Source organism: Nerophis ophidion, linkage group LG04 (genome assembly GCF_033978795.1).
Source record: "Nerophis ophidion isolate RoL-2023_Sa linkage group LG04, RoL_Noph_v1.0, whole genome shotgun sequence".
In the NCBI taxonomy this organism is placed as follows: Eukaryota; Metazoa; Chordata; class Actinopteri; order Syngnathiformes; family Syngnathidae; genus Nerophis; species Nerophis ophidion.
Genome location: NC_084614.1, coordinates 28,507,003 through 28,527,002, shown reverse-complemented (window position 1 = coordinate 28,527,002; position 20,000 = coordinate 28,507,003). Strand labels below are relative to the sequence as shown.

The 20,000-nt window shown below is 37.4% G+C and overlaps 1 protein-coding gene across 1 annotated transcript in view; it reads left to right on the top strand.

Annotated features, from left to right (window-relative positions):
• LOC133551263 (kinase suppressor of Ras 2-like) overlaps positions 1–9,674 on the top strand; it is a 73,101-nt gene extending 63,427 nt beyond the window's left edge. The window contains exons 10-20 of the mRNA XM_061897780.1: positions 2,125–2,293; positions 2,560–2,601; positions 3,147–3,195; positions 3,281–3,344; positions 3,750–4,040; positions 6,147–6,343; positions 6,438–6,534; positions 7,589–7,722; positions 7,870–8,001; positions 9,267–9,402; positions 9,479–9,674. Coding sequence (XP_061753764.1) covers positions 2,125–2,293; positions 2,560–2,601; positions 3,147–3,195; positions 3,281–3,344; positions 3,750–4,040; positions 6,147–6,343; positions 6,438–6,534; positions 7,589–7,722; positions 7,870–8,001; positions 9,267–9,402; positions 9,479–9,616 — 1,449 coding nt within the window. The 3' untranslated portion in view covers positions 9,617–9,674. The remainder of the gene's footprint in view (positions 1–2,124; positions 2,294–2,559; positions 2,602–3,146; positions 3,196–3,280; positions 3,345–3,749; positions 4,041–6,146; positions 6,344–6,437; positions 6,535–7,588; positions 7,723–7,869; positions 8,002–9,266; positions 9,403–9,478) is intronic.
• The last annotated feature ends 10,326 nt before the right edge of the window (positions 9,675–20,000 follow it).

The following is a 20,000-nucleotide window of genomic DNA, read 5'->3' as shown; positions in this document are numbered from 1 at the left end:
ACAATAAAATATACTATTAAATTAATGTTCCCCGTTAACACAATGCGATCCTTTGACTGAGTTAAAAAGCCCTATGATGATTTACATATAAAACACTTCCTTGTGGTCAAGATCAGTAATTATCAAACGGTGGTACTTATACCTCTAGTGATCCACAGGCTCCGTCCAGTGGTGTTTCAAATAATCACTTAATTATATATTGTATTGACACAGCTTGAGCCGTGTTTGAAGGTTTATCAGCGTTCAATGGAAGTCGTTACAATCTGACTACTCTCGGTTGTAGTCTACACCAAAATGAACAGTTAAGACACAAACAGAACTGTCTTGTGCCACCATTTCTATCGCTCAACATGCATGGGAACCAAATGTTCTCCACTTTATCTGCTTACGTCCGCCCTTTAGCAGCCTCCAATTTCAATCAATTTTATTTGATTTATTATTCTGTGAGAACAGTGTTTTATTTTTCTACAAACACACTCAAACTGTGTGTAATCATACAGTGGCCAAAAATACAAAAATACCTGCATACTCTGCTTTATTTTTATGAGAATTTAGGCCTGCTATGCTACTGTATTTTAATGTTGGTCATTATGGTGGTACTTGGAAAGCCAAGTGATTTCTGAGGTTGTACTTGGTGGAAAAAAGTTTGAAAACCACTGATCTAGTTAATTTGTATGGGATATGCTTTAGTGTAAATTATGCGCCACTGTCACTTAAATAACCAGTTTTCTTGATTGCGTCTGCAGGAGGTTTCTGTAGAACAGGGGTCACCAACCTTTTTGAAACCAAGAGCTACTTTTTGGGTACTGATTAATGCAAAGGGCTACCAGTTTGATACACACTTAAATAAATTGCCAGAAATAGCCAATTTTCTCAATTTACCTTGAACTCTATGTTATTATTAATAATTAATGATATTTATCTCTGTGGAAACACTGATCATCTTAAGGATTTCTCACAATAAATATATATTTTTTATGACCTGTTTTAAATAGGTTAAAATCCAATCTGCACTTTGTTAGAATATATAACAAATTGGACCAAGGTATATTTCTAACAAACACAAATCATTATTTCTTCTAGATTTTCCAGAACAAAAATTTTAAAATAAATTCAAAAGACTTTGAAATAAGATTTAAATTTAATTCTACAGATTTTTCAAATTTGCCAGAATAACTTTTCTTGAATTTTAATCATAATACGTTTGAAGAAACATTTCACAAATATTCTTTGTCGAAAAAACAGAAGCTAAAATGAGGAATTAAATTAAAATGTATTTATCATTCTTTACAATAAAAAAACAAATTTACTTGAACATTGATTTAAATTGTCAGGAAAGAGGAGGAAGGAATTTAAAAGGTAAAAGGTTGAATTTTTTCTCTAAAATTGTCTTTCTGAAAGTTATAAGAAGCAAAGTAAAAAAATAAATGAATTTATTTAAACAAGTGAAGACCAATTCTTTAAAATATTTTCTTGGATTTTCAACCTCTCCAAGGTTTCTCATAGTCACCGTCACCGACGTCCCACTGGGGTGTGTTTTTCCTTGCCCTTATGCGGGCTCTGTACCGCGAACATCGTTGTGGCTTGTGCAGCCTTTTGAGACACTTGTAATTTAGGGCTATATAAAAAAACATTGATTGAATGATTGAAGACATGCACCTGGGATAGGTTGATTGGCAAAACTAAATTGGCCCTAGTGTGTGAATGTGAGTGTGAATGTTGTCTGTCTATCAGTGTTGGCCCTGCGATGAGGTGGCGACTTGTCCAGGGTGTACCCCGCCTTCCGCCCGATTGTAGCTGAGATAGGCACCAGTGCCCCCCGCGCCCCCAAAAGGGAATAAGTGGTAGAAAATGGATGGATGATTGATTGAAGTCACGTCCGATGTGTCCTTGAGCAGGACACTTCACCCTTGCTCCTAATGGGTCCTGGTTAGCGCCTTGCATGGCAGCTCCCGCCATCAGTGTATGAGTGTGTGTGTGAATGGGTGAATGTGGAAATAGTGTGAAAGCGCTTTGAGTTCCTTAAAAAAAGGTAGAAAAGCGCTGTACAAGTATAACCCATTTATAAGTCAGAATAGGCAAAATGTATCATAGGAGACCTTCAAGTGTCGCTTGTGTCAGCAGGATCACCCTCCTGTCCTCAACCAGCTGGACTCTAGCAGCAACCCGTCCTCCACTACCTCGTCCACGCCCTCCTCACCAGCACCCTTTCAACAGAGTAATCCTCCGAGCGCCACACCGCCGCCCAACCCATCCCCCAAAGGTCATCGGGACAGTCGCTTCAACTTCCCAGGTGACTCACACAATGGCAGCTTACAAAAAGGAAACTAACATAACACTTATGTATACTATAGTAAGTCCAATGTGCATGCAAGAATGCAGTATTATTATACTGATTTTTCCCCTATATTGAATAAAGTTGTATGTAGAAATAACACTGAACAATGATTTACGTATTTTTTCTTTAAAAAAATGTCTTTAACCAAGAGCCTCTCCCCTCAACCATGCTTGCCGGCCTATCCCATCTCTTTCTCTCTCTCTCTCTCTTTTTAACAAAAGCCGCCTGCTACTTTCAGCATAGACAGCAGTTTGTCTTTCCTGGTGAGTCCCGACATGTCACACTGCATTGTTACATCTCATCATTGCTTTGTACAAGTCCTACATGCCCTGCAGCTCCTCCTGTCCTCTGCAAGTTTTCTCTTAGGCGTTTAGCAGTGTCTCAAGTCTGTGTGCTCACCCCACCATTGCATGCTTAATACTGTATTGCCATCTGCTGGCGGTAGTGGCAAAATGCATGTTTTGTTCAACTTAGGGTTTTGGAAATGGGCAGTCTTTTTAAGTTTTTCAATGTAGTTTTTGCATTTTATTATTGTTATTTGTTTTTGTGTTAGTATTTTTTTTAAATGACAAGAGTTCAGGAGAGCAGTGATTTCCAACCACTGTGCCACTGTTAATGATCACATTTTTAAAAATGTGTATTTATTTTCAATAAATGCATTTTTGTGCAGCTAAAAATACTGACATGCAGAACAACTACAGTAAATGATCTTTGAATTTTTTTCTAGAGGCTCAATAAAGGTTGGGAATAACTGCATTATAGATTAAAATGAAGTAGTGTATTTATTATTTCTCCAATTTTTTCACAGATGTTTCCAGTCCTGTTACTTTACACCCGGATGTTCTCCAAGACACAGTGTAAAACTTTTCTATTCCTGTCTCATTTATATTATCATACTTTTTGTTTCACTTCTCTTTCTAATGCAAATTGTGTTTATCGCAGTAGTGAGATTGAACAATCAGTGGATGACATACATGATGAGCTGATTGAAGATGAAGATGAAGAGGTAGAGTATGACATCCTAATATTGATATAGTGATGATATGAAGCGATCCTACATTTTTTCATATTTTAGCTCAGGACCCACTTTGCAAATGTGGCTCCTTTCCATGACTTAAACTCATTACAATGCATTAGAATTTACATTCTATCAACAAAAAAATAAAATAAATAAATAAAAACATATTTAGTTTTTTAATTTACTTGTTGTTTGTATTATAATTGTTTGTATACTTAACAAAAAAAATGCATCTTGAAATGACATAAAATTTACAATCAGAAAAGGAATGGTCGGTAAAAATCATCATTTTACTGTCATTAAAAAAAATAGTGGGGCGAATGAGAAACATTTGTCTGAATATTACTGTGCTTTTAACTCCAATACCAGTACTAATTTGTGATCCTCTTCTAGGAAGAAGAGGAGGACATTGAGGTGGAAGAAGAAGACCCTGAGCTTGAAGAGGACAATGAGGATGACGAGGAGGAGAACGATGATGAAGAGGATGATGAGAACGAGGACGAGATGCGGATGAACATGGGCTCTGATAGTGAGTGCGAAGGTGACAAGCTGGACGATCTGCCCTGCCCTCGAGGGAATCAGTGGAAGGTCCCCATTTCCCGCATAGCCAGCCAGACCAGTGTATACCTGCAGGAGTGGGACATCCCCTTTGAGCAGCTGGACGTTGGAGAACTCATAGGGAAGGTGAGGATACACACTTCATACAATCAATAGCCACAGCAACACTCACATAACCACATCATGGAACACAGTCAGAGAGGAATATGTTAATTATTATGGGGTCTACGCTTACATCAAATTGTCATGTTGTATTTATTTAGATACATAAGGTGGGGCAGCAGGATTCTAGATGTTGCAATCACCTTATTTGCTTAATTGGTTACGACACACATTTTTTCAAATGGCAGAAAAATCATTTAACAGACCAATCATTGTGTCATTTTTGTTATCAACATTTTAAGTTATCGTTACATTATGCCCTGTAGTTTGTTTTTTTAACCTTTTGTATTATTTTTTTTAAGTATGTTTTTTTTATTTTTCATTTTTACGATGTTCCCTGAGCCCATAAAACAGGCTCTGGCTTCTTATCACTACAGTCGTCCCTCGTTAACTGCGGTTAAATCGTACCGGGAATGCCCGTGATAATAAACACATTTCCGGGAAGTATAAGATTATTTCATTAAATTTAATATTTTCATAGTTAGAGCATACAAAACCTTCAACCTCAACCTTCTATTTAAATGTTTTTATTAGAGATTGACCGATTATCGGCGCGAATATTTGGCATTTTGATATACATCGTATCAGATTGTTTTATTTATTATTTTTTTACAACGACAACCGAAGTACATCAGCAGACACAATATATACACATATGATACCAGTATTTAGTATTTGCAATAATAAATAATTAGTCAAATAGATAGCTATAAACATTGTTTAGGCACCAGCCCGTTTGCCCTGCTTGTGAACGGTTGCCTTTTTTTTCACTGCAGAAATAATTCACGGTTCCATACGAGGAAACCTTATAATGTATTAAATCCATAAACTGATATAAATGTGAGTAGAATGGAGTAGATGGCAAATTGTTGTGATGTAGAGTAATCCCATATTTATACCAATTTTCCCAGGAAATGTCCCATATTTTGAAATGCAAATGTTGATGCTCCTCCACAGCATTAGAAACATGTATTGAAGGTGTTTGTGATATCCCCTGATGTTGTTTGGTGCTAAATTAATTGCAACATTAGCACCACATTAAACATTATGTTGCCACTTGTTTGACGTTTCCTCAAATTCAATGTTAAAAAAATAACTTCAAACCTTGTCTAGATGTTTGCTGACGTATACTACTGATGTTTAAAGAACTTGAACTGCAAATGAATATCGGCACTCTGTTTTTCACAACTTTGTGCAGATACAGTAGTAAAACTGTAGATGTTTTTATCTGTTTGCTCAATTCTGACAGCTGCAAAAGCACTGCAAAATTTAACCATTTAGCTTTTGCAGAGTTGCTAAGAGTTGCTAAGAGTCCGTTTCCCAGACAATATATTGTTGTGCTTTACTATACCATTGTTGGCGTTTTGTTTGTTGTTACATAAAAACACTTGATATGAAGCACACTGCACCTTTTGAAAGAAAACAGTTCTATAGCAAATCTGAAAAATGGCTATGTTTGCTAATATTTTTTAAAATTAGTCTTATGTTGTGTTTAATTAGTTTAACCATTTTGTTTTCCAATGTAGTTTGTGTCCGTATGGGTATCAATTGGTCTTAAATTATATCTTCTATAGTGTTCAAAAAGTCTTGAAAAGTCTTACATTTGACTTGTAGAAACCTGCGAAGACCTTGTGGTAAAGCAGCAATATTTTACCGCGATGTAGGTAGGGACGACTTTATTGCTAATTATGACTCTCACTAGTTGAAATCTGGGCTGCACGTTTGTGAAAGTGCTCACACACTTCCACGCCTCGTCTTTCACTGCCGTGGTAATGCGCTTGTGAAAGTGCCCTGCCCTGCTACCACAGCATATAACGACCGCATGAATTTTGATAACCAACACTTGAGTTACGATGCATACCGCCACCTAACAGGTAGTGCTAATTCTATTTGTGGCAGCCCAAATGTATTCCAAGTCGGCCACTATAATTTAATATATGAATGACAACCTCTCAGTCTCAGTATGACTGAGCATGATTCTCCATGTGTGCTTAATGCAGTGTCAGATGAGTGTATGTACCGTATTTTCATCTGAAAAGATGATTTTGATGGAGATGTTTGTTCACCTAGGGCCGATGGGGCAAGGTGCACAAAGGTCGGTGGCACGGCGAGGTGGCCATCCGACTTCTGGAGATTGACGGGAACAATCAGGACCACCTGAAGCTCTTTAAAAAGGAAGTGATGAATTACAGGCAGACGAGGCACGAAAACGTGGTGCTTTTCATGGGGGCCTGCATGGCCCCGCCCCACTTAGCCATCATCACCAGGTGAGACCCGGGGTCTTGTACGTACGGCGACATTAAAGTGATTCCAGAGTTACATGGGATCATTTATCGTGTGTCTTTTGTTGTCTACTCCAAGTTTCTGTAAAGGGAGGACGCTGTATTCTGTCGTGAGAGATACTAAGAACACTTTGGATATCAACAAGACCAGACAAATTGCCCAGGAAATTGTAAAGGTAGAGTATTTTTTTGCATTTAACAGTCAGCACATGAGCACTCACGCTGAGCATTTATTGCTGCAAAAAAGAAAGACAAAATAAAATTCTAGGTGAATTTATTTATTTTCTTGAATAACAGCATACTTATTAGTTTACGTGTACGATAAACATTTTCAATTTCAATAGAACACCAATATTGTTGCCTTGACTATTGGCCAATACCAACATCAGTCTATCTGCACAAATAATACATACTTTTTACTTATTGTGCTGTATTTTGCAGTGTGGAATATTAAACAGGGCACATCAGCTTATTACGCACCAGCTGTTTGTTTGCATCTTAGTAGTTTTGATTGCCAAATTCGCAGGTGTTAAAATCGGCATGTAAATTAACATGTATTGCAGGTCCAATGTAAATTAGCATCAAGCTAGTGCATTTGTTTAAATGCCTTTCTTTTATATTTGAATGTCGCAGAGAAGTTGTTTTATATCTCATGTTAGTTATATTGACATACTTTATTTCTATATGATCAGTTTTACAGTGTTATGAAATAAAGACTCTTAAATGACTCTCAAACGGAGACAGGTTGTCTGCCTACTAAGCTAGCAAGAAGATACGTTAGCTGTAACGAAACATAATGCTTTTATCAGAATTCTTGTAGCAAATGTTTTAGATGCAGACCGATATCTGATACCTTGTTTTGTTTTGCTCACATTGGACTGTTATCAACATTAGATCAGAACACCCCTAAAATTTATTACTATGTTCATATTGTATGTTTTCCATATTAGACTTATTTGTTTATCTTAAGTAATGGCACTGTAATGGAAACAAATATATTTTACTTGTTTTCAGCAGTTAGGCAAGTCAGTTTATCTTGTTCAGTGGCTTCAATGGCACCCTATGTGAGACCCTCCTACTGATTGTATTAGTCAAATATATATTTTTTTAATCAACATTAATGTCAGGTCTTTATTATAAATATTTGATTTTTGGTTATATTTGAGTTTTATATTAAAGGCATTTAGTAGCTGAGATGATGCAACTGTGAATGTCTGTGTCCCTATTTAGGGCATGGGATACCTGCACGCTAAAGGCATCGTCCACAAAGACTTGAAGTCAAAGAACGTGTTTCACGATACCAACAAGGTTGTGATCACTGATTTTGGTCTTTTTGGGATCTCTGGAGTTGTTCAGGAAGGAAGGTGAGAAGTGCCTCACTTTTAAAGTGTGATTGATACCATCAGTCAGTTATCAGCCTTGCAAATGGAGACTGTGTAAAATTTCAATATCTATTATTCATGCCCTCTTTTAAACACACCAAATCTATATTTTGTATAAATTCTTTACAGGCGGGAGAATCAACTAAAACTTCCACATGGCTGGATTTGTTACTTGGCGCCAGAAATTGTGCGCAAAATGAGCCCCGGTAACAATGAGGACCGACTTCCTTTCTCCAACGCAGCAGACGTGTATGCCTTTGGGTACGTTCACTTCAATGCACCTTTACGACACCAGCAGTCCCACTCATGCTTACAAGGTGCAACATTATTTTTATTAGGTCTGGACCTGAAAATTATGTCTATAGGTTTTATGGCAAATTTTCAGAACCCCCACTCTTCCGAAAGGTGAGCGGGTCTGCATCAGTTTTGAAGAAATCGTGGACCAGGGCGACAAAAAACATTCAATTAAGCAATGAAAATAATAGTTTTATCCTATTTTCCAGACTATAAAGCGCACCAATATGTAAGTCGCATCCACAACATTTTAGAAGAAAAAATGTTTCCATATATTAGCTGACTCGGACAATAAGTCGCAGATATATACTTTGTGAAATGAGATATTTACACCGAAGGATTTTGTTAACAAAACAGAAGTCCTCGTCATGGACCCTCGAGCGGCGGAAGATAGCTCTCTAATCAGCTAAACAGACTCCATAACTCAGCGGTGACGTTTTCGTGAATTTACTGCGGAATTTGTGGTACTGAAACAACACAAAAAGGATACTATTGTAAGTTAATAATACTAACACAAACACTTGTAAACGTGTTAGTATATTAGCTAATACTAACGACACTAGTTTGATTACATTACACTAGCATGTAGAGTTCAGAAAGTATGTATTGTTTTAGTTATACTGTAAACTTAGAAATGTTGCTTGGAGTGATGAATGAAAAAACCAAATGAGTATAAAGGCTATGGATGACTGAAGAGCATTTATACTTCCAGTTCAAGGCACAAAAACTGAAGGAAATTCTGTCGTGTCGACATTCAACCTGCAGCACCTACAGTGAGCGAACTTGTCCAAAAGGTGGCGCCATAGCACAAACAGTAACACCTTCTTAGTGTAAGTGTTGGTGTGACTACTACATAAGTCTGCTGTTAACAAAACATTATGGTCGTTAACGAAGAAAAATCCATGGATTAGCACTCACCTTTGTATAAACTGCAGGGTTTAAACCTTGTTGAAAATGTAGCGTCTTAAAGTACGAAAAATACAATACATGCCTTTTTCCACACTGTTTATGAGGGAAATGATCTCCAGTTCTAGATGACGTCACACCAAGACAGGGCGGTGTATCGAGTTTGGTGTTCCAAGTACAATTAGTGATCTACAAATTACTTAAAAACCTGATTGATAATATGGGAAATGACTGCTAGATTAGCTTCAGTAACAAGACATACATAAAAAAAACTTGTAAGTAAAATTTGGGTCCTTTACGCTCCTCCCCACTTTGATTTTTTACAGCACAATTTGGTACGAGCTCCAAGCAAGGGACTGGCCAATCACCAACCAGCCTGTGGAAGCAACCATATGGCAGGTTGGGAGTGGAGAAGGTATCAAAAAGATCCTGGCAGAGATCAGCCTGGGGAAAGAAGTCACTGTGAGTGCGACACCTGAAATTTCCCACAAAATGTTAGCATGCTCTGCCAGGCGCGCTGACCCACACTGTGTCTCAGGAGATCCTCTCGGCCTGCTGGGCGTACGAGCTGCGTGACCGGCCCACTTTCACGCAGCTGGCCGACATGCTGGAAAAGTTGCCCAAGCTCAACCGAAGGCTGTCTCACCCCGGGCACTTCTGGAAGTCTGCGGAGTAGGTATCTTCCAAGGATATGGACATGTGGAAATAAAGATCTGCTGATTTTTTTTATGGTGCACTGGCTCAGTCTTGAGAATGATTAATTAGTCCAAATTACAGTTTAGCTGTTTTGATAGAAGTCCTTTCATGACACCACACACCTCACATCTGTCTGAACACTCACTAGCAGAGAAAGAGAAAGTAATACTGTATGCACTTAAAATTAATTTATCCTTGGTGAATAGCTTGTTTTTAAGTGCATCTCTCCAGGTCACTAGTGTGTGTGTGTGTACGTATTTGTGTGTAAGTAACAGTAACTCGATTCAGGAAAAAGTTGATTTGCATTTCCAAAACTCTACAACCTAAGTATGACACGATCATTAGCTGTATTCCAAAATTGGTACTTTCATAAGCTCCAGCCAAATTCCGTCAACACTACCGAGGTCCGAGTTACATCCAATCAAACGACACAATTTTTTAAAACTTGCTTTGCACTTGACTTTCTGCTCAAGCACTTGGCGTGCAAACAAGCAACTTCAACATAACTTTTGGTTATGTTGTAATTTTCTATGCCGACAGAGCAAGTATGCCTGATAAAAAGTAAGGCTTCACTTTTCAAAAATGCACTAACTCGATGCTAATTTGGATTGCATATTCCATATACAGGCTACTGATTAGCATTTGCAATTTTACACGGCAACTTCAACACCACCAATTTGGTAGTCAAAACTACAACTAAAATGCATGTTACAATAAATCAGCTGGTGCATAATAACACAGTACTTATAGTACAAACACTTTGTAGGGTGCAACATAAGACAAGACTGACAATTAACTTTACGCCAAAGAATACTTCCTGACTACGGCAACACACTTTGGACAAACTGAAGGGAACGGATATTTGCAAATGAGACTCAGAGGTGGAGGCAAACAAAATGTAACATCCATCCATCCTTACTTTTCTACCGCTTGTTTCTCTTGTTGGGAGGCAGGGAGGGGCTAAAGCCTATCCCAGCTGCATTCGGGCAGGGTACAACCTGGACAAGTCACCACCTCATCGCAGGGCCAACACAGACAACATTCACACACCAATTTAGTGTTGCCAATCAGCCTATCGCCAGATGCATGTCTCATAACAAAATAATCAGCTCAGTGTTACATTTTAAATGAAAACTTGTTAGATTTTGTTACTAAACAAATAAACATCTATTACCACTCGAACACACAAAATGAGTGAAAATTGGTAACGTTGAGTACTGATACCGAGCATCCCTACCCAGTAAGTTACTGGCTAATGATTGCATTATGTTCCTAAGTCACAGTAAATGTAAAAGTACATATTTACTGTGACTTACGAACAACAAGGCACTCATTCTGCATTGAAACGGTGAATTAACTGTAAAATTACAATTGTGAAGTTCCATCCATCCATTTTCTACCGGGGTTGCGGGGGTGCTGTGAAATTATAGCATGTATTTGGATTTTTATTGTAATTAACTATAAAAAACCCAGATCTGCAGTTACAGTAAATTGCGATAAAGATATTTCACAGTAAATTACTGTAACTATTCCTTGCAAATATTAGCCAGTAATTTGTTGCTAATTGGCATTGTACTCGTACTGGGGAAGAATATTCTCTAATACTAGGCTCACTCTACTAAAAGGACATTTAAATTGGGAAACAATTCCTTGTCCAAATGTATTCATCACCTTTCTTAAAACATGTTTCAAATTTTAAAATAATTGATAAGAATGATCCAGGTTGGGCTAAAAGTTACCATGGTCTCACTCGTTAATGATATTTTATCAGGAGGTATTAACCTATACAATTCACCAACTAAAACATCACTTGAATTCAGATAGAAATAATCCCACAGTACAGTTAATGATGATGAGTAAGTGAACACTACATGCTGTTTTCATCATCATTTAGCACAACGTAAACATGTGTTGCAGTCAAATAGTTAGGACAGGGGTCGGGAACCTTTTTGGCTGAGAGAGCCATGAAAGCCAAATATTTTAAAATTAATTTCCGTGAGAGTCGTACAATTTTTTCCAACACTGAATAAAACTATATGTGTGCATTTTTAAGTAAGACCAACATTTTTAGAGTATGATAAGTCTCTTTTTATTATTAATAACATTGTTATTCTGAAGTTAACTAATAATACATAAAATAATTCTTACCATTAATGAACAGGTGCGGAAGAAAACTGATTGATGGATTAAGATGCATGAGAATGTTTTATATTCTGAACGTTATTTTTAACACTGTGATTACCAGCGGAATTATTCATTACTTATTGTGTTAAGCAATGTCGGCTAAGATTTGTCTGAGAGCCAGATGCAGACGTCAAAAGAGCCACATCTGGCTCTAGAGCCATAGGTTCCCTACCCCTGAGTTAGGAGATCATCTAAAATACTATTGACTATTTCTATTGGGATGTTTTTACATTGGAATGAACTTTTTACTTTTTAAGCAAAAAATCAGAGGAATGTTTGTAAGGAGAAATAGTGGTTTGCATGGTGTAATAACCCAAGAATCGTTCCTCTTCATGCAATGTGGTGTTTACAATAATAACTCCCCTCCTAATGTGTCTTTTGAACACAACCACTAACAGCTTTATTAATGATGGCCTTTTCCTTTTTGCTGTCTTGTCTTGTGTGTTGTGTCGCCCTGCAGGTTGTAGCAGCACACTTAAGCAATGCAACACAAAGCCTGGGACTGCCTTGCATGCTCCTGAATATTTAACGCCCGCAGGATTGTTCAAAGCATTGCCTCCGACTCTCTGCTTCCACTTCTTCTTGTCTCCTTCCTGACATGCGCACCTCTGGCCTGCAAAGTTGTCTCTTATTTTTCCTCCCTTCTTTGTTTTGGCCTTTCAGTTCTTAACTTTGAGGCTTTTGAATGATTCTGTGTGTTCGTTTGTTTGTTTTTTTGTGTGTGTGTGCGTGTGCGTGCTCACCACCTCTACTCACCGAGTCCTTCCCTTTGCAAACACACACACACACACACACTGCAGGACATGGAATGCACACACAGCAACCTTTAGTTGACCCCCCTGAAGGTTTGGCAGCCATGAGGGAGGTTGCTTGCGTGACGTGGGCTCACTTCATTAGACTCCACGTTGAACACTGATTGCATGTGATGCGTGACAATGTTGAGCTGCGTGCACACGCACACGCAGTATGCACTTTGTCAGCAGGATTTCAAACAAGCTCCTCAGAGATATTTGGTTTGGCATATCTACTGTTTTCTGGAATTTAAAGGGATGTTATTATTTTTGGAACGTGGGTAAATTAGTGAACCAACCAAGATGGCACATTCTTGCTTTTTAAAAATGTTTTTTTTGGGGATATATATATATATTTTTTTCCTGATTATTTAAGGAAGCAAGCATTTTAAAATGTATTTGTAGTTATCGTTTTTGTTTTTTTCAATGTTTTTAAAAAAAGATATTTAATTTAGCAAAGCGGGTGTTTTGTATTTTTTATTTTTAAACATTTGTTTTATGCTGTTTTTTGTGATAATTTAGCGACAGAGGCATTTTTAACTATGAATTTTTTTGATTTTCTATTATTCTATTGTTTTTTTGTGGGATAATTTAGTGAATCAACATTTTTTGTGTCCTATGTAATTTATTTCTTGATTCAGCGAAACCCAACATTTTTGGGGCATTTTTACATGTATTTTAAAAATGTTTTGGTAATTTTGTGAACAACCGTTTCAGCTTTTTCTGGCATTAAAAAATAGCTTTTTTAAAAAGTTTTAAATAAATTATAGATCAAAAAAAATTAAATATTGTGTAGCAACCATTTCTCTACTTTTCGTCATGATTTTTTTTTTTTTTTTTTAAACATTTTGTGGGGGTGATTTAGTGAACCAAAAAACACTATTTTCGGTGAACTGAACATTACAGCATTTTTCAAAGTGATGTACATTGTATCATTTAAATTAAAATTATACATATTTGGGATAATTCAGTCCAGCTGGCCTTTTCTGGCACATATTTAAAATTAAATTTTAATATTGTTTTGTGTGTGTGTGGGTGGGGGGTAGTTATGTGAATCAACCATTGCAGTGGTTTTGGTGGTTTTTTTTCTTTCTTATTTTATGAAATGTTTTCCATCTCTATTCAGCATCCTCCCATTAAGTAAACATACTATTTTAATAATCCTTATTTATGGTCAATTGGTTCCACTCTGTCAAGTGCACCTTAAGTTTTTTTAACAGCAGCTGAAAAAAAGAAAAGAAATTCAGGACCTCAGCACAAAAGTGTCCTCTATGTTCCTAAACGTTACCTCTTGTGTGTGTGTTTTTCCTTTGTGATTGTTTGCTTCACTCGGGTGTGTGTTGTGTATAAGTGTGCGGCTGAATGACATGTTGGAATACACTGTCAGTTTTGTGTTTGCTATGGTAAGTACTGTAAATAACATATTTAATGTACAGCAATTTATGACTCTTCAAATATTTGTATGAACATTTTATATGTAAAATGCATCACCACATTTTTTTGGATACGTCCCGCTACGGCTGATACAGATGTATATATATTTATATTTTTGTCATGTATAAAGGCTGTACGATTTTTTTCTTTTTTTCTTTTTTTTTTCTTAAATGGGCCAATACATTTTTTTTATGTTGTACAAATGCATATTTTTGTATTGCATGTAAAGACCGCACACACAAGTTCTGTTTTCATCCATGGAAGACAATAAAATGAACGCTTGTCATGTAAAAGATTAAAAGAGTGCAGTTTTTGGGTGCAAGTCCACTAAATCCAATGTATAAATGCATTCAATCACTGCCAAATACAATTAGCACGTTCATTTTTGATTGCAAATTTAATGAATACAATTTTTAAAAGATGAATTTAAGCTACTTTGAACACTGGAAAAATATTATTTATTGCTTGTGTCACTATCGGCTTTTGGAGTAGGACCCCAACGCAGAAAAGAAATAACAAAAAGCGCACTCTTAAAAGAGTGAGGGAAAATAACCAAGAGTTCACAAACTTAACACAATAGGTGTGTGTGTATATGTATATATATATATATATATATATATATATATATGTGTGTGTGTGTGTGTGTGTGTATGTATATTTATATGTATGTATATACGTATATATGTATATATATATATGTGTGTATATATATACATATGTATATATAAATCAAAGTTTACATATATATAAATCAGTATATAAATATATGAATATGTACAAACCCCGTTTCCATATGAGTTGGGAAATTGTGTTTGATGTAAATATAAACGGAATACAATTATTTGCAAATCCTTTTTAACCCATGCTCAATTGAATGCACTACAAAGACAAAACTCTGCTGTCATATTTTACGCTTCACAATGCGACACACATTTTCGATGGGAGACATGTCTGGACTGCAGGCCGGCCAGGTAAGTACCCGCACTCTTTTACTACGAAGCCACGCTGTTGTAACACGTGGCTTGGCATTGTTTTGCAGGGGCGTCCATGATAACGTTGCTTGGATGACAACATATGTTGCTCCAAAATCTGTATGGACCATTCAGCATTAATGGTGCCTTCACAGATGTGTATGTACCCATGCCTTGGGCACTAATACACCCCCATACCATCACAGATGCTGGCTTTTTAACTTTGAGCCGATAACAATCCGGATGGTTATTTTCCTCTTTGTTCCTGAGGACACCACGTCCACAGTTTCCAAATATAATTTGAAATGTGAACTCGTCAGACCACAGAACACTTTTCCACTTTGCATCAGTCCATCTTAGATAAGCTCGGTTCCAGCGAAGCCGGCGGCGTTCCTGGGTGTTGTTGCAAAATGGCTTTTGCTTTGCATAGTGGAGTTTTAACTTGCACTTACAGATGTAGTGACCAACTGTAGTTACTGACAGTGGTTTTGTGAAGTGTTCCTGAGCCCATGTGGTGATATCTTTACACACTGAAGTCCGTTTTTGATGCAGTACTGCCTGAGGGCTCAAAGGTCCGTAATATCATCGCTTACGTGCAGTGATTTCTCCTGATTTTCTGATTCTTTTGATGATTTTACGGACCGTAGATGGTAAAATCCCTAAATTCTTTGCAATGGTTCGTTGAAAAATGTTGTTCCAAAACTGTTGGACAATTTGCTTACAAATTGGTGACCCTCGCCCCATCCTTGTTTGTGAATTACTTAGCATTTCATGGAAGCTGCTTTTATACCCAATCATGGCACCCACCTGTTCCCAATTAGCCTGCACACCCGTGGGTTGTTCCAAATAAGTGTTTGATGAGCAAAACTCAACTTTATCAGTATTTATTACCAGTTTTCCCAACTTCTTTGTCACGTGTTGCTGGCATCAAATTCTAAAGTTAATGATTATTTGCCCAAAAAATGTTTATCAGTTTGAACATCAAATATGTTGTCTTTGTAGCATATTCAACTGAATATGGGTTGAAAGATATTTGCAAATCATTGTATTCCATTTGTTTACATCTAACACAATTTTCCAACTAATATGGAAACGGGGTTTGTACATTATATATACATATATATATATGTATATATATATATATATATAAGGTCCGTAATATCATTGCTTACGGTGGCAGAGGGTTTAGTGCGTCTGCCTCACAATAAGAAGGTCCTGCAGTCCTGGGTTCAAATCCAGGCTCGGGATCTTTCTGTGTGGAGGTTGCATTTTCTCCCCGTGAATGCGTGGGTTCCCTCCGGGTACTCCGGCTTCCTCCCACCTCCAAAGACATGCACCTGGGGATATGTTGATTGGCAACACTAAATTGGCCCTAGTGTGTGAATTTGAGTATGAATGTTGTTTGTCTATCTCTGTTGGCCCTGCGATGAGGTGGCGACTTGTCCAGGGTGTACCCCGCCTTCCGCCCAATTGTAGCTGAGATAGGCGCCAGTGCCCCCCGCGACCCCAAAAGGGAATAAGCGGTAGAAAATGGATGGATGAACGTGCAGTGATTTCTCCACATTCTCTGAACCTTTTGATGATTTTACAGACCGTAGATGGTAAAATCCTTAAATTCCTTGCAATAGCTCATTGAGAAATGTTCTAAATCTGTTTGCCAATTTGGTGACAAATTGGTGACCCTCGCCCCATCCTTGTTTGTGAATTACTTAGCATTTCATGGAAGCTTTTTTTATACCCAATCATGGCACCCACCTGTTCCCAATTAGCCTGCTCACCTGTGGGATGTTCCATATAAGTGTTTGATGAGCATTCCTCAACTTCATCAGTATTTATTGCCACCTTTTCCAACTTCTTTGTCACGTGTGGCTTGCATCAAATTCTAAAGTTAATGATTATTTGCAAAAAAAAAAAGTTTATCAGTTTTAACATCAAATATGTTGTCCTTGTAGCGTATTCAACTGAATATGGGTTGAAAATGATTTGCAAATCATTGTATTCTGTTTATATTTACATATAACACATTTTCCCAACTCATCTGGAAATGGGGTTTGTATATATACATGTATATACATGTGTATATATATGTATATACATGTGTGTGTGTATATATATATATATATATGTGTGTATATATATATATATATATATATATATATATATATATATATATATATATATATATATGTGTGTGTCTCAGAAAATTTGAATATTGTGATAAAATCCTTTATTTTCTGTAATGCAACTAAAAACATGAAAATATAAATTCTGTATTCATTACACATCAACTGAAATATTGCAAGCCTTTTGTTATTTTAATATTGCATACAGTTTAAGAAAACTCAAAATTCCCATCTCAAAAAATTTGAATATTTCCTCAGACCAAGTAAAAAAAAAGATTTATAACAGCAAAACAAAATTAAACATTTGAAAATGTCAATTAATGCACTCAATACTTGGTTGGGAATCTTTTTGCATGGATTACTGCATCAATGCGGCGTGGCATGGAGGCAATCGGCCTGTGGCATTGCTGAGGTGTTATGGATGCCCAGGATGCTTCAATAGCGGCCTTCGGCTCATTTGCATTATTTGGCCTGGTGTCTTTCAACTTCTTCTTCACAATACCCCACAAATTCTCTATGGGGTTTAGATCAAGAGAGTTGGCAGGCCAATCGAAGACAGTAATGTCATGGTCAGTACACCAGTTACTGCTGGTTTTGGCACTGTGAGCAGGTGCCAGATCTTGCTGGAAAATTAAATCATCATCTCCATACAGCTTTACAACAGATGGACGCGTGTACACAGCTGCATTGACTCTGGACTTGATGAAACACAGTGGACCAAAACCAGCAACTTACATGGCTCCCCAAACCGTTGCTGACTGAGGGAACTTCCGTTGTTTAGAGTTCAGGAGAGGCTTGACCATGGGAATACGACTATTGAAGTTTTATCTGTTTAAAATCTCTATGGAGATGATGATTTTATTTTCCAGCATGATCTGGCACCTGTCCACAGTGTCAAAACCACCAGTAACTGGTGTACTGACCATGGCATTACTGTCCTCCATTGGCCTGGCAACTCCCCTGACCTGAACCTCGAAGAGAATTTTATGTTTAGGTTGTTAATGTTTAGGTTGTTTAGGTTGTAATGCAACGAATGTTTTTAGTTGCATTACAGAAAATAAAGGACTTTATCACAATATTCTAATATTCTGAGACAGTCCTGTGTATATATATATATATATATATATATATTGTATATCAATACATACATATATATTGTATTGATTGATTGAAACTTTTATTTGTAGATTGCACAGTTAAGTACATATTCCGTACAATTGACCACTAAATGGTAACACCCGAATAAGTTTTTCAAATTGTTTAAATTGGGGTCCATGTTGATCAATTCATGGTATATATACGTGTGTGTGTGTGTAAATATGTCAGAGATGTGCTGTCAGGGGAGGCAAAGCAGGCAGTGCCTCACCCAGCACCAGGTGGCTTAATGTTCCAAAATGAAGTAATAAAATAAGTCTTAATATTTCTCTTGGTTTATGCTTTCTATATGATTTTGGTGTGGTTCCTGTATATTTTGGTAATTTTCATGGGCAAAATCGCAGAAATTTTGTTTTTACTGATCGAAACAATGCAGCAGATGAGAAGTGAGGCGGAGACAGGCGGTACCTCCACGGCTACACAGAGTGTGTATTGGGCGTGTGCGGGGGCGCATGCTTGTTGCCACGGGGAAAAAGCAGGGCATGAGGCAGTAAGTACCTCTGCCTCAAGGTAGGGGGAGATATATTGTCAACTTGCAGTTCAATGCCTCAGCAGTACTCTGACTTGCTAACTGGGAGAAGTGGGGGCGCTCAAGCTAGCAGACACAGGTCTCTCCAGCAGAAGCCAGTCTTTTTTTCTTTTCTTTTTTTTTTTAACTGTACTCATAACAAGCATGGCATTTTTATTAGAGTAAGCCAGCGTTTGTGGGTGTTTTTTGTCAAATGCAAAAATATTGTTTAATTTCTTGAAATTAAATGAATGTTTCTGCCAATATGGAGGACTATATACTGTATCCAAGATGAAATACTTCTCTAAACTGGACTTTAAGACAAAATGAATGTGATCATTTAAAATATGTTTTCATGGAGGATAGCTATTGCTGCTTCAGCTACAAATACAGAAAGGTAATATACACTCACAATACTTGATTTATTTTGTTAAAAGCAAATGGGACCAAAAAGTATTTAATAACAACTTAATCAAATACTTTTTGGACCCATTTATCATATCATAATATTATTATGATAACGTTTTTTATGAAAGCGAATAACTCCCTTTTTTCCCCTGTTACTCTGTGTGCAACCTAAATCAACATAATTGCCAACCCTCCCGGATTTTCCGGGAGACTCCCGAAATTCAGCGCCTCTCCCGAAAACCTCCCGGGACAATTTTTCTCCCGAAAATCTCCCGAAATTCAGGCAGAGCTGGAAGCCACGCCCCCTCCAGCTCCATGCGGACCTGACTCAATGTTGTGACCATCTTAAACAGGACAATACTGCCATCTACTGTAGTAAATATATTCTACATTTAAGTGCAGTCAAGGAACATGCATTAGGGAGTCTGTTCTGAAGCCCACAGTAAAGAGACGTAACTTCATCACGTCGCCTGGTTATTGACTCCAACCCAATATATTGCACTGTCGACGAAATACGCTTGCAAGTTCCAGAACGGTTGGAAACAAGAATTTCAGTTTATCCAGGAGAGTTGTTGCCTGTAAATTTTGTAGAATAGACTTCTCCATTGAACAAGGCGGCCGAACGGATATTCTCAGCCATAAAAGGTCAGCGAAGCACAAAGTGTCCGCAGCGCCGCATCGTTCACAACTCAGTATTATGGGCCACCTCGCAAAATGGAGACTTGACGGTGTATCTTATGCTGTGACAAAGATGGCTATGCTGATAGCTAGAAGCAACATCCCGTTCTCA